Genomic DNA, 16,093 nt, shown 5'->3' with positions numbered 1-16,093 from the left:
TTGATTCTGTGCATCAATATCTTATTGTAGTTCAATTATTAATGGCTCTGCAGTGCAGCCTGGAAAACGACCACTGCTCTCTCTGCTGTGTGCGCTCTGATACGGACATTCATCACGGTTTCAAAAGATTGTGTAAGTGTGAAGAAGGTGGCATTTTCTGAAAATAAAACCTAAAATTTAATCTAGATTTTATCTAATTTTTTAAAAAAAAAAAAGCTCCCATCAAAGGAACGGTCTGAGGAACCGGTTGTGATCAGGCTAGAGTCTGATCAAATAATGAATCAAAAATACATGTTTCAAATCACATTATGATCACTTGCTGTTGCATGATGCTGTACAGTATCCCATGTGGTGTGATTTGTAGTATACTAGACATTTTGGCAAGTGGTTCTCAACCTTTTTGACTCTGAGGCCCATTGTCCACAACAATACTGGAAGGCTTGATACTCCTAGGTTCGATTGTAAATTAAATTTCAGGATTTCCACTCTTTTTAACCAATGAATTTATGTGTTCTTTTTCAGTCGATCTTGATTTACTGGATATGGATTAAGGATAAGGATATATTTTACTAAATTTCTACCCTATAAAATCACGGCTTGTGTTTGATTTAGATTATCTGTTAGATTTTATTAATTTACATGAATTTTCCAGGTCTAGAAACTTTTTACTCTTTGCTAACTCATATTTACAGGTTTTACAAGACAGTGGGAAAGCTGGATACTCAAAGAAAACAATGGTGAGGGGATGAATTCAGAAAAGAAATCTCTTGATTTTTAGTTGTTTTAGCTCATTTTAATGTTTGTTTAATTTTATTTTGCTGAGCTCATCGGCCATCCACGTATTTCATGTATACAGTGAATTTGTGTACTGTCCACAGTATGCAGTACATACTCCATAAACAATATGAGTGGTATGGTTTATGCAAATAGCCACATTCTTGGGACCGGTACGAAACCTTCATCCAGTAAATGGCTTTCTGCCTTTGTAAATCACAGATAAAAGCAGATTGTAAATCTAAATGTATTTAATCTGTCCATTAAGTATATGTCCCACTTGTGTTTGTGTGTCCACTGCCCTCTGTTCCTTCACTTTCTGTCCCCAAAACAACAGAGACACCATGCCCTCTGGTGGTCTGAGGTATAAATGCAATTGAACTGAAATTGTGTGTCCCATATGTTTCACTATAATAATTTTCATTAAGTCATTGAAAAAAAGAGAATCAACCTTATGTTGCAATGCAGAAGTAAGCTGTTTTCTGTGAATTCAGACTTCAGATTCATTAGCCGCTATAGTTAAATAACTAGAAGAAGTGCAGCAAAAGGTAAAACTACCAAAACAGTGTTTATGATTATGGTAATAACTTGTAATATTATGAAAAAAACAAAACAAAACAAAACAAAACAGTAATACTGTGAAATATCATTAAATTTGAAAGAAATGTTTTCTATTTTAATATATTTTAAAATTTAATTTATTCCAGTGATCAAAGCTGAATTTTCAGCATCATTACTCCAGTCTTCAGTGTCACATGATCCTTCAGAAATCATTCTGATATGATGATTTGCTGCTCAATTATTATAGGTGCTAAATTAATAACGGTTGTTTTTATTATCAATGTTGGAAACAGCTTGATATTTTTTTTGGAAACATTTTTTTTCAGGATTCTTTGATGAATAGAAAGTCTAAAGCAGCTGTTATTAGAAATAGAAATCTTTTGTAAAATTATACTGTCACTTTTAATCAATTGAATTCATCCTTGCTGAAATAAAATAATTATTTGCCTTTTTTTTTTTTTTTTTTTTTTTTTAAATCTTACCCCAAACCTTTGAATGGTAGTAATGAATCACAGTTTCAGCAGCAAAAATTGATTTCAGTGTTGATAATAATGTTTCTTGAGAACTAAATCATCATATTTGAATGATACTGAAGGACCATCCTCCAGTTGGCTGAAACTAACTGAAACCTCTGAAATCTAAAACAATAAAAACTAAAATCTCCCTTCATCTAAGAAAACACCTGAAGAACTGGGGGTTGACATCTGTGTGCTGCATATTTATGCTTAAGTGTATGAACGTCTGCCTGACCTCCATCAGGTAGATTGGCCCAGTAGATGACACGATATCCAAGCAGCATGCCGTTCAGGGCTTCTTTGGGCAGAGCAGACCAGGACAGGGAGATGGTCTCAGGGGTGGTGGCTGTGGTCACAACGTTCTCTGGTGGGCGACTGGGCACTGTGGTGGGTAAACAGAACAGACAGTGTTAAAGCCCCGATATGCTTAAATCGAAAAGTGCGAAGAATGAACTGGTGTGACGTCATTTCCAACAAAAGCAGGCTTTGGAAAAGTTTGCTCTGGCAAGTAAACACCATATGCTGATTTCATGTGCTATCAGAAATTTCAGAAACTTCCCACTTCTGAAGTCGTAACTACGAGCTTGTCACATTCAGATGCTTTGTTGTCAGAAAGGACAGGAATCATGGAGGACACCAGGTTTATTCTTATTAAACTCTAGAAACAAATTCCAAATGAACATTGTTTTGGTCTGATTTTGCTCGAAATGATGTCACACCAGTTAGTTCTTCAATTCAAGTAAATCAAGCGAAGAACAAACAAGAACTTTGCTGTGAGTATATCGGGGCCTTTAGCTGATATACGTGATATAAGCTATCACATAATCACAAACAATGTTCGTGCATTACTGTATCCTACAGATAAAAAGATAGTAAGTGAGAATAATTAATTAATAACTTATAAATGATACAATGAATTAATCTTCAATGTAAATCTACAGGATTTTTTCACCAGAAAACAGAAAGTATGTAAATGCTATGGAAACTTGTTTCCACCACTGAATGAAAAATAAAAAAAGGTAATTATGACTTTTTATCTCGCAATTCTGACTTTTTTTTTCTCAGAATTGCATGAGTTATAAAGTCAGAATTGTGAGATATAAACTCGCAATTCTCAGAAATTCTTTTTCCCCCTCAAAATAGGACTTTATTATGGAAGAGGATTAGGGCCAAGCAATAATAAAAAAATAAAACCATCTCGAGATTAAAGTTGTTAAATTACGAGAAAAAACTCGTTAAATTTCAAGAAAAAAGTCGAGATAAAATGTTGAGAATAAACTCGATAAATTACAAGAAAAAACTCGTTAAATTTCGAGAAAAAAGTCGAGAAAATGTTGACAATAAACTTGTTAAATTACGAGAAAAAAGTCGTTAAATTACGAGAAAAAAGTCATTAAATTACGAGAAAAAAGTAATTAAATTACGAGAAAAAAGTAATTAAATTACGAGAAAAAAAGTCATTAAATTACAAGAAAAAAGTCATTAAATTACGAGAAAAAAGTCGTTAAATTACGAGAAAAAAAGTCATTAAGTTACAAGAAAAAAGTCATTAAATTACAAGAAAAAAGTCATTAAATGACAAGAAAAAAGTCATTAAATTATGAGAAAAAAAGTCATTAAATTACAAGAAAAAAGTCATTAAATTACGAGAAAAAAATCTTTAAATTACAAGAAAAAAGTCGTTAAATTACGAGAAAAAAGTCATAAAATTACGAGAAAAAAGTCATTAAATTACAAGAAAAAGTCATTAAATTACGAGAAAAAACTCGTTAAAATTTCAAGAAAAAAGTCGAGATAAAATGTTGAGAATAAACACGTTAAATTACGAGAAAAAACTCGTTAAATTACGAGAAAAAAATTCGTTAAATTACGAGAAAAAAGTCATTAAATTACAAGAAAAAAGGAATTAAATTACGAGAAAAAAGTCATTAAATTACAAGAAAAAAATCATTAAATTACGAGAAAAAAGTCATTAAATTACGAGAAAAAAGACATTAAATTACAAGAAAAAAGTCATTAAATTACAAGAATAAACTCGTTAAATTACAAGGAAAAACTCGTTAAATTTCAAGAAAAAAGTCGAGATAAAATGTTGAGAATAAACTCATTAAATTACAAGAAAAAAGTCATTAAATTACGAGAAAAAAATTCGTTAAATTACGAGAAAAAAAGTCATTAAATTACAAGAAAAAAGTCATTAAATTACAAGAAAAAAAGTCGTTAAATTAAGAGAAAAAAGTCATTAAATTATGAGAGAAAAGTCGTTAAATTACAAGAAAAAAGTCATTAAATTACGAGAAAAAAGTCATTAAATTACAAGAATAAACTGGTTAAATTACAAGAAAAAACTCGTTAAATTTCAAGAAAAAAGTCGAGATAAAATGTTGAGAATAAACTCATTAAATTACAAGAAAAAAGTCATTAAATTACGAGAAAAAAATTCGTTAAATTACGAGAAAAAAAGTCATTAAATTACAAGAAAAAAGTCATTAAATTACGAGAAAAAAGTCATTAAATTACAAGAATAAACTGGTTAAATTACAAGAAAAAACTCGTTAAATTTCAAGAAAAAAGTCGAGATAAAATGTTGAGAATAAACTCATTAAATTACAAGAAAAAAGTCATTAAATTACGAGAAAAAAATTCGTTAAATTACGAGAAAAAAAGTCATTAAATTACAAGAAAAAAGTCATTAAATTACGAGAAAAAGACATTAAATTACAAGAAAAAAGTAATTAAATTACAAGAATAAACTCGTTAAATTACAAGAAAAACTCGTTAAATTTCAAGAAAAAAGTCGAGATAAAATGTTGAGAATAAAGTCATTAAATTACAAGAAAAAAGTCATTAAATTACGAGAAAAAAAGTCGTTAAATTACGAGAAAAAAGTCATTAAATTATGAGAAAAAAGTCGTTAAATTACAAGAAAAAAGTCATTAAATTACGAGAAAAAAATTCGTTAAATTACGAGAAAAAAAAGTCATTAAATTACAAGAAAAAAGTCATTAAATTACGAGAAAAAAGACATTAAATTACAAGAAAAAAGTCATTAAATTACAAGAATAAACTCGTTAAATTACAAGAAAAAACTCGTTAAATTTCAAGAAAAAAGTCGAGATAAAATGTTGAGAATAAAGTCATTAAATTACAAGAAAAAAGTCATTAAATTACGAGAAAAAAGTCATTAAATTACAAGAAAAAAATCATTAAATTACGAGAAAAAAAGTCGTTAAATTAAGAGAAAAAAGTCATTAAATTATGAGAGAAAAGTCGTTAAATTACAAGAAAAAAGTCATTAAATTATGAGAAAAAAGTCATTAAATTACAAGAATAAACTCGTTAAATTTCAAGAAAAAAGTCGAGATAAAATGTTGAGAATAAACTCATTAAATTACAAGAAAAAAGTCATTAAATTACGAGAAAAAATTTGTTAAATTACGAGAAAAAAAGTCATTAAATTACAAGAAAAAAGTCATTAAATTACGAGAAAAAAGACATTAAATTACAAGAAAAAAGTAATTAAATTACAAGAATAAACTCGTTAAATTACAAGAAAAAACTCGCTAAATTACAATAAAAAAGTAATTAAATTACAAGAATAAACTCGTTAAATTACAAGAAAAAACTTGTTAAATTTCAAGAAAAAAGTCGAGATAAAATGTTGAGAATAAAGTCATTAAATTACAAGAAAAAAGTCATTAAATTACAAGAAAAAAGTCGTTAAATTACGAGAAAAAAGTCATTAAATTACGAGAAAAAAGTTGTTAAATTATGAGAACAAATTTGTAATTTAACGAATTTGTTCTCGTAATTTAACGACTATTTTCTCATAATTTAATGAGTTTATTCTCAACATTTTTTTTTTTTTTACTTTTTTCTCGAAATTTAACAACTTTAATCCCGAGATGGTTTTATTTTTTTTTATTATTGCTTGGCCCTAATCCTCTTCCGTACTTTATAACTCACAATTGAAATATAAATCTTTTGTAACATTGTGAATGCCTGCTGTCACTTTTGATCAATTTAATGCATCCTTGCTAAATAAACTAATTATTTGCTTTTTTTGTTGCAAGTTTATATCTCATAATTTTGAGAAAAGAAGTCAGAATTGCAAGATAAAAAGTCACAATTGTATTTTTATTATTATTATTCCGTGGCGAAAACAAGCTTCCATAAAATGTAACAAATGTGATAATCACAAAGTGTCTAACCATCCTCTAGCGTGGTGATGGTGATTTCCTCTGAGGTGGGACCCATTCCTGCCCGATTGGCCGCTTGCACCCGCACCTCATACTGTGTGTACTTCTTCAGGTTATCCAGAGTGAGGGTTTCGATGTCCCCCGTGGTGTCTACATTGATGGTGTTGTACTGGGGGCTGCCCCCTGTCCCAAACTCTCGATAACACACTTGGTAGCTTCGGATCAAACCGTTCTGCAAGTGTTTGAGGGGGGGCTGGAAAGATACAATAGAATAGATACTGTAATACCAGAAAGGCAGTTTCTTGGCAAAATATGTGTACATTCCAATTCGCAAAACTAAGTACTTCTCTATGTAATTTTGAGTATGTACAAACTGTATGGCCGTTGCTCTGGGTGTGTGTTCACGGTGTGTGCACTAAGTCCAGTGTAGAGCTTACATCCAACTTTTTAACATCCAGCTGGTGCAACCGGCCCATGTTCCCAATCCTGCTCACTGTCCTGCAGAGCTCAGCTCCAACCCTGATTAAACACACTTGAACAGCTAATCAAGCTCTTACTAGACATACTAGAATCTTCCAGGCAGGTGTGTTGAGGCAAGCTGTAGCTAAACTCTGCAGGACAGTGGCCCTCCAGGACAGTGTTTGGACACCCCGGCCTTATGCCCGGTACACATTGTACGATTTTGGGCTGTCCGAGATGAAAGATGACCAATCGTGGCGATTTCTGTAGTTGTGGTTCCTAAATGGTGGTCCTGTGATCATTTTCTGACAGTGTCAGAAATTTTGCATGATCATGTGTTTGCTGCTACGACCTATATCTACTGACTAGCCAATAAAAATGTAACATGAAATGGTGTTTTGATCAACGCGACATGGCACTAGCACTTAAAACTACTTACCTTAAGCTGCATTTGCAAAATTGGCATGCCAAGTTGGCCTCTTTTCCCTAGCATGACCAAAAGTCTTCAAAAGTAATGCATTACAATATTGCGTTACCCCCTAAAAAAGTAACTGATTGCGTTACTTGGTTACTTTTTATGAAAAGTAATGCGTAACATTACTTTTGCATTATTTTTTTTCATCTGGGCTGGGCTTGCTTGTTTGTTTGTTTTTTAATAACAACAAAAAAAGTTTGATTTTTGGCAAATGTAAAGGCCTTTTCACACCAAAAGCTTTACTAGTTACTTGAATAAAGTAATCTGATTACATAACTCGCGTTACTTGTAAAGCGTTACCCCAACACTGGCTATGACCGCGTCCATATTCTCTTCTTTCACTTCCTCTTTTTTTCTGCTTACATAAAACCCAAAATTACCAAAGCGTGATTCATCTTGCTCTATTTGTGTACCACTAGCGCATACTGATGACGTTTTATTCTTCTATACTAACTTGCGTCGTAGCTTACGATTCAATAGGTGTCATCATCATACAGTTTACATACATGTCTTACCCAAGTTTATTAGATCCATGTCGTACAGTGTGATTTGTAATGATCTTATAGGATTGCCTAAATCACACAGTCTGTAGCAGGCATTAGGGTCTCCGTAAAAAACAAAACACAATACAAATTCAAAAAAGCCACAACTAAATTACTAAATTAACACACAACCATCCGTTTATCCACCTGAAATGTAGTCACACCTCTAAAAGGATTGTTTAGAAAATGTTACAGATGAAATAATTGTATTTTTTTAGTGAAGAACTTAACAAAATATGACCTTTTAGATCCGCTGGTCTGATTTACCTCCATTGTAAATGTGTCAATGTAAACACAGACAGAAACGAGGGACGAGTCAAAACGGTTTTGTCTGATAATCACCATTATGTCACTACTTTCAATAGAGATTGAACACTAAATATTCCTCTGAAATGTACTATGATGCAGCCACTAGCCAGCACAAATTCTAGTTTTGCACACTATTCATGCGGGATAGCATGCAGATTCATTTTCTGCCATGGGTGAGTAGTTCCTCAGTAGTACCTTCCACGTGACTTTGATGCTTTGGGATGAGATTGCTTCCAGCTGCACGTCTTGAGGAGCGCCATCAGGTGCTGGATTGATCACATGCAGGTCAGACAGAGAAAATAATGGACTGAGCCACTAGGTGGCGGCACAGATAACACAATGTACAACAGAAAAGCTCACAAAGGCTCACATCATGTTCAGTTGTAGGAATACTCACGGGCTTCATCTGTGGTGATGGTCAGCTCGTTGCTTGGTCGGCTTTCTCCGATCTGGTTTTTGGCAAACATGCGGATGTTGTAGGTGGAAGCGGGGTGGAGTTCAATGATGGTGGCCTGATTCAGCTGAGGAGAGACGTCTTTGGTCATCTGAGATGAGGCCCATGAAGCTTCAAGGAGTGCAGAGAAATACAGAGTGTGTGATAATGCAGTAATCCACAAGAGGCCAGGGTACAGTCATTTCACCACAGCTTAAGACAATCAAAATAATAATTCTGTTTATTCATAATGACAATCACAATTAGCAGTTCTTCCATGTGTCTACTTCTTAAGTGATTAGTTCATTAGCCTAACTGTAGGCTATTTATAGTTGCCAAGCAACGTAATGATCAAAGATCATTCTATGAATGATTGGCACACAGAATTCTGCCAACGTGAATGTTACTCATCCAGTCAAATTTAATAACTCAATCTATTTTTTATAAAACAGATTGTTCCAGTCTGAGATGCTGATTGGTCAATATCATATTCTAGCAAGACTTACTGCCCGCCCGGCCAAAAAAAAAGAAAAAGAAAAAAGTCTCTATTTGGATTTAAATATGCAAATACTTGAGTCTATGATTGGATCATTTTTGCAGTGATTATTATTAGGGCTGGGTATCGATTCAGATGTCCCGATTCGATTTGATTCTGATTCTATTCGATTCTCGATTTTTGATTTGATTCAGTGAATTCAACGATTCAATTTTCACTGGTCCCACCACAAAAAACGAATAAATGAATAAAATACCAGTGAAATTTAACAATTCTCAATTCCATTTTCAATCCCACAGCTAAAACTACTAACTAATATGAATTTCAAAGATTATTAAAGACAAGTAAACTGTAATTCATAAAAAAGAACAAATAATTAAACTACTAGCAATAGCACAAATAAATAAATTCACTAGAACAAAGATACAAATAAAAAATAAAATTGAATCAAAGTAATCAAACGTAAAATATATAATCTTCACAATACAAATTGAATAAAGGTTAATCCTTATTAAAGTTACAAAAAAGTGCTTGCTATGCTCATTATTCAGTGAAGAGCGGGGAAAATATTCAGTGATTTTCTCTTTGATTAACATTAAAACAGTCAGCAGCAGGAATATTAGGCTGCTGTCACTTTAAGACTAACGCACGGATCCAATATACTGATACACGTGCGTTCTTTATTTAATGCTTACTTAAGCCATAACCAACTGTTTACCTGGATACTCACAAAGTATCCAGGTAAACACTCATTTTGAGATAAATTTGAGTGAATTTGTCCGTTTAGGCGCAAGGAGACATGAAAGAGATTTCATTTTATTATTTGCACGCTGTCTGAGAGGCGCAGCTGTGAGCGCTTCGGATGTGTACGCACACAAAACTTTCACACTCTTAAAGTGACAGCATCCTAATAATCCTGCTGCTATCTGTGTTTTCAATGTTAACCAAACAACAAAATCACTCACTGCTCTTGAACTTTTAAAAGGATATGAAGATTATGCAGTGTTATTTATTTGATTAGACTACTTCATTAAATTTCTGTACCTGAAAACTACTGTTAGACCTGCCTTAAAAGCACTGTTTATTTAATTTGTATCTCTGTTGTATTATATTTATTTGTACTATTCCTTGTAATTTGATTATTTGTTCTTATTTTATTACTGACTGTTTACTTGTCTTTAAAAATGTAGGCTATTAAAAGTATATTAGTTAAGCTAGTAGTTTTAGTCGTGGTTTTGAAAATTGGAATAGTGGATTGTGAATTTTCACTAGTAATTAAAATATTGGTGTCGTAAACCCTGCTTTTGTTTCATGGCTGGTAAAAAATAGTTTTGGCCAGTAAATTTTCTTAAGTCACTGGCTCTCAATGCATTGTTTCCTCCCTGGAGCATCAGTGAATGTTTGAACCTTTTTTAATAGTTGAGTTTGAGTCCCTCAGTTGTCCTCAAAATCATTCAGTCACTGCTGTAAAGGGTTCAAATATGCAAAAGATGCTGGAAAACTGAAGAATTTTTGGGACCTGGAGATTTTTTTCTGAAGAACTTTTTCTTGCAACTGTATATATATACTGTTAGCCTTCTATTAGCCTTTAATCACATGTTAGAGATTAAATCTTCTAGCTGAATGTTTACTATGCTTAATAAAATAATACAATACAAAATTGTGTTCTGAACGTTTTCTTATGTAGTAACACGATGTACCTATCAACAGATCTTGCTTTTACGAATACAAAAAATCTCTAACCAGATTTGTTTTTATAGTTGATGTCATATCCTGTAATAGGGCTGTTGCCATCAAAGCCCATTGTCCAGCGAAGTGCGATGGTTCGGTCCTTGACCTCTCTGATCTCAACCTCAGGAGGGTCAGGACGATCTTTGGAGAAATGTTGGAAGAGAGAAGGACAATAAATAACATGCTTGGATTGTCTTAAAAAACTGTTATATAATTTAGAATAATAGAATATTATTTAATATTAAAATTAAGTTCAAATGGAAACAACAACAACAAAGCAGAAACCTTACCTTGTACTATCAGCTGAATGATTCCTTTATCTTCACCGTAAGAGTTGATAGCAATGCAGGAGAAAAAGCCAGAATCTTCTCTGACAGTGTGTAAGATCTGTGAAGACACAAAATTAAGACTCTTGGTAAATGGATAGGAGAAGTTTTGCTGTTTGATTTCACATTCCAGTCGTTCATGTTTCAAAATCATTTCATAGAGATCGGTGGGATAGATATTCATGATTATGTCAGGTATGGTCTTTTGAATTATTACATTTGAAGGATTACAGTTATGCAGTGTACAAATGCCTCCAGTGCACAGCCTTTCTGATCACTTTAGCATGATTTCTGAGTAATATTTTGTGCAATGTTAAATAAAACATTTGCACAGATCTGCAAACATATGCAATAATACTTACTGGAACAGTCAAGTGCTCCTTTAAATGTCTACAGAACCTCTTTATAATGCAAGGTAAATTTCTCTTCTAGGGCCATTTCTTTTTTTATATAAGGTCCTCCTAAAGGACTGGTTAAGTCATTTATTAATTATTGTGTGGTCTTCAAAATATATTGCCATTTTGATATAATTAACCATCAGCACAGATGCCTTTAAGGATCTGATCCTGATGAGATTTGGTTTTGTATCCAGGCCAAAAATATTAGTGTTTTTTTTACTCCTTTTTATGTAGTAAAGGCTTTCATTTTATTCAAACATTTGCAGAATCATGGAGAAAACACAAAATTATGAATACTATGGTGGTCTGACCACTGTATGTTTTTCTACTTCAAAATTGTATCTTTAATTCAATGTTTTTTAATTATGTGAGAAATGCACTAAAAATGTCTAAATGTGAAAACTGTTTCAAATTTTTTTATTTTTTTATTTTTTATTTATTTTTTATTTACTGCCTTAGCCAAAATATGCAGTATGTAACAGCATATTGTGCTAGGTACTAGATCCCATAATGCAATGCGCCTGACACAACCTTCCACTTCTGGTAACATCAACCTGGATATATCACTTTTTTGACTCATTATTTAACTGGAAAATCTCATACAGCAAACAAAGAAGAAGAAAAAAACTAATTATGGACAAAATATATTAGCATATATGTGACCCTGGACCACAAAACCAGTCATCCATTGACGTATGGTTTGTTAGGATAGGACAATATTTGGTCGAGATACAAAATATTGAGAAAATCCCCTTTAAAGTTGTCCAAATGAAGTCCTTAGCAATGCATATCCAATCATATGCTGCAACAGTGAAGCTCAATGAAATATATTTTTGAAATTCAAAATATATTTAGTTTCAGTCTTCATATACCAAAATATATTTCAAAATGTATTTTAGGGGCAAGAAAAAAGTCTCACAGTTGCCTACATTTAGGCTAAATGTGACTGTGGATGGAATAGCCTACTAGAGATTAAAACTAGATTTATAATAATTTAATCATGTTTATTTTTTTAATATATTGTAATTAATTTTTGAAACATTATAAAATATGTTTCTTGCTGCTGTTTATTAAAATTAGTGTTAATGTTCATATGTGTTATGGACAGCAAAAAAGTTTTTTCTTCAAATGTGGCGTGTATTGTGTCAAACGTATTTTCTTGGATTGAAATACATGGAGAATTGAAATACAAAAAATGGCCAAAAAATACATTGATAGAAAATATATTTAAACATATTTTAGCAAATATTTTTTTGTATATTTTGAATTATATTTAAAAAAATATATTTTTTTTTGTCATATGGGATAATTGTAATATTAATAATAAAAAACTCAAATAGATTATGCTGCAAACTTAAATTGATTATTGGTGCATACTGCATACTTCACATACTTTTAGTGAAAATAAATAAATAATATTAATAATAAAAAATATTATAAAGTATACATAATTTAAAGCGTAGCATGCAGTAAGTGGAAATTTCCAACACTGTGACATTTTCTTACCAGCCAATCGGTCACCGATGGATAATTCATGTCTTGCCCTTATTGAATACAGCTTGGAAATTAGTCACATTAGAAGGAGAAATGAGCTGCAAGCGCAGTTCCATGTTGAAAATAAGGACAAATATTTTGTGAGTATTTGTGAAAACTCCAGATGTTTTCTGACAGGAAATGATGTCGTTCACTGACAGCGAGTCCAGGGCAAACCTGAATATGTCTTTTGGAAATGAGGCGTATGATTGCATTCTCAGTTTAGATGGAACTCTGCTCACCTGCAGGGTGGATATGACCTCATCGGCCACTTCCTTCACAGTAACCACATAGCGGCTCATGTCTGGGTTGATGATATGAGATTCCTTCTCCCAGCGAACCTTGATGGGCTTTTCACCGTGAGCAGTGCAGCTCATCTCAGTCATGTGACCCTGTTCCGCCCGTGTGGTGTTGGGGTAAGATGTGATCATAGCAGGAACTGAAGAGGAGGAGAAACAGAGCGACATTAGACATGAAATGATATTCGACACTGTCATAGCACTTACTTTCACGTGCTCAGCTCAGAAATATATATTCATCATAAAACTTTCACAATTATTGTAAATTGCACAAATCCTGTCAAGAACACGAAGGGCTCATATTTTAGCTGAATTATTTTTTGGTTAAGAAAATGAAACATTTTTAAAACAATAAGGATTTCTCAATTCTCACTGCATTATAAATAAATACATTTTATTACCATAATGTGAAAATTATATACAGATTTTAAATTATTCAAAAGAAAGAAAAGTTAGGATGGAAAATGAAATATTTGCAACGTCTACTTTATGTCTAAGTCACTATTTACAACTAAAAAATGTATTAACTTTTATTAGGCAAATAACAAACTGAAACAACTAAATAGTCTATATTCACACAGAAATCCCCCACAGATCATTTATTATAGCTTGTCAAATTTGCCCCTATTTGGGTGTGAGCAAAAACACACATTTTTGTGTGTGTCCCTTTAAATGCAAATGAGCTGCTGCTCCCCGCCCCCTTTCCAGAAGAGGGCGGAGCTTTAACAGCTCAACAACAACAAAGCTGGAGAATCTCACGCAGCCAAAATGAGGATTGTCAGTAACGGTGTTCAGCCTTACATTGTTCAAACCGGAGTCACACTGATGGAGAGACTCAGGAAGAAGTTACAACTTTTAGGATGTTTCTGAACGGTTAGTGGATAAATTTATGTAGTTGCTGTGGAGTTGATTCAACTCATCCACTAGCATGTGCCGTCATGTTCATCTTTTGTGTTGAATTGACCCTCGTTTGTGAAGCAGTCCGGCGTAAAATGACGGCATGTCAACAACACTCGACTACAACAGCTCTTCCTCTTCTCTAAAGCAGCCCAACATGACCCCGCCCCCTTTGTTGCGTGTTCTCGGGGGCGGGGTTTATGTAAATTTGGGGGTTTGTGATGTCACCAACCCAGGAAGAAGCTTGTTGTAGTCCCTACCTGCTGTTTGTTTTAGTAAAGCGATTTCTGTAAAAGAAAATATCTCTTTTGCATTGAACTTTAAGCGTCGTAACTTTGCAAATGTTGTTTATGATCAAACAGAAACATTACACACTAACTAAAGTTAAAAAAGTGAAATCATGATCAACCTCCCCTTTAAATTCATGTATGTTGTCTATGTTCAATGTTAAACTGAAATTGTAATACAGTCCATATTTTAAAAAAAAATAATTATTTTTATATGTATTAGAATAATGAAAAAAATCATTTGAATCTAATCATTATTGAAAATAATGATAATTACAAAAATATGTTTTGAATACGTGCTTGTGTGTTTGGGCTGAAACGTGACTTGGACATGTTCTGAACACGCTTTGTGAAATTCACCCAAAATGGCCTTTTGAAAACGGGTCCTCTTTGAATAAATGATCAGCACATCTCACATGCAAAACAGAAGAACTTAAGCACAGGCAACTGACTGGCATTGTGAGGTTGTTGTGATACTGCACAAAGGTTATATTACATGGCCACCTGCTTCATCAACAACAAAACACGTTCATATCTGATATGGGTCACAGCAGAACAAAGTACAAACATGTAGATCTGGATCACACACTCTTAAAATACATGCCCAGACCCGTAATAACCAACTAAGTTGGGTCACACTTTAGATTAGGGTCCAATTCTCACTATTAACTAATTATTGACTATGACTTTTGTCTCAATAAACGCCTAATTACTGCTTAATAATAGTTAGTAAAGTAGTTATTAAGTTTAGTTATTGGGTGTGGGTTAAATATAGTCATACAGAAAAAGGCATGCTTTGAAAAATGCTTTTTAAGTACTAATAAACAGCCGATATCTTAGTAATATGCATGCTAATAAGCAACTAGTTAATAGTGAGAACTGGAACCTAAAGTGTCTAAATTCATCATTTAAAGTCTTGCTACATTAAATTGACCATTAGCACTGCTCCAAGTGTCTTTCTTCAAATGTAAGTTTTATTTTCAATCGGGCAGTGATCGGATCACCCCATATGAAGTAAATGAGCTGTTCACTGGTGAGGAGTTCACACTGCAAGCACAGACATGAAAAGAGCCGCGAGACCATTCTCAGGCCTGTCTCACCGCCTCTGTCTGAAACCTTGTTACCCTGGAGCAGTGTGAGGGATCTGTCTCTCTCTCTCTCTCTCTCTCTTCTGGCAGGCATGGCTATGATTAAAAGATGAGCACACTTCGATTATTCATATAGATCTTTTGCTTGTTTTGCTCAGCAATACAGTGAATAAAACTTACCAAATCCACCGCCCAATGTAAGGTTTGTGCCATAGCTGCCTGGTGCGATAACAGTACTGGGGCCTCATTTATAAATCTTTGCGTAGATTTCATCCTAAAAGTGTACGTACGTGCAAAAGCTAAATTCTGTGTATGCACAAAAATATTCAGATTTATAAAACCATGCATACGCCAGGACCTGCGCACGAATCCCTTTATAAATCCCAGTCAGCGGAAGATTGTGCGTATGTGCATCTCCACCCTGAAATCACCATATATGGAGCTAATGATGGCTAGTTTTACTATGCGTAACCTCATCTGCATATTATATCCATGCATGTTCCCATCCACGTGACACCACGGTTAACACCGTCAAAGGTACAAGACATTGGAAAATATTAGATATGGATTATAAATGCCATTTGTGCAATACACTACACTGATAAAAAATATCCTCTTTATGTTTTAGAATAAATATATCAAAATATCCATAAAAACAAAATTGTATGAAATGATTCAGATAAAGGTTTTAATATAGAGTTGATTCATTCATTTCCACTGGCCAAACAGAATTTAATTGTTTTAAACAATTCACTCTAAAAAATGCTGGGT

The 16,093-nt window shown here is 33.1% G+C and overlaps 1 protein-coding gene across 3 annotated transcripts in view; it reads right to left on the bottom strand.

Moving 5' to 3' along the window:
- The window catches only part of dscamb (Down syndrome cell adhesion molecule b), a 226,346-nt gene that overhangs the window by 23,126 nt on the left and 187,127 nt on the right, over positions 1–16,093 (bottom strand). For all 3 annotated transcript variants that reach the window (XM_048160359.1, XM_048160358.1, XM_048160360.1), the window contains 7 exons: positions 12,994–13,190; positions 10,785–10,881; positions 10,507–10,635; positions 8,232–8,399; positions 8,030–8,100; positions 6,062–6,302; positions 2,086–2,232 (listed from right to left, as the gene is read on the bottom strand). In XM_048160359.1, the coding sequence (XP_048016316.1) occupies positions 2,086–2,232; positions 6,062–6,302; positions 8,030–8,100; positions 8,232–8,399; positions 10,507–10,635; positions 10,785–10,881; positions 12,994–13,190 (1,050 nt within the window). The remainder of the gene's footprint in view (positions 1–2,085; positions 2,233–6,061; positions 6,303–8,029; positions 8,101–8,231; positions 8,400–10,506; positions 10,636–10,784; positions 10,882–12,993; positions 13,191–16,093) is intronic.

This window comes from Megalobrama amblycephala, linkage group LG16 (genome assembly GCF_018812025.1).
Source record: "Megalobrama amblycephala isolate DHTTF-2021 linkage group LG16, ASM1881202v1, whole genome shotgun sequence".
In the NCBI taxonomy this organism is placed as follows: Eukaryota; Metazoa; Chordata; class Actinopteri; order Cypriniformes; family Xenocyprididae; genus Megalobrama; species Megalobrama amblycephala.
This window is presented reverse-complemented; position numbering and strand designations above follow the sequence as displayed.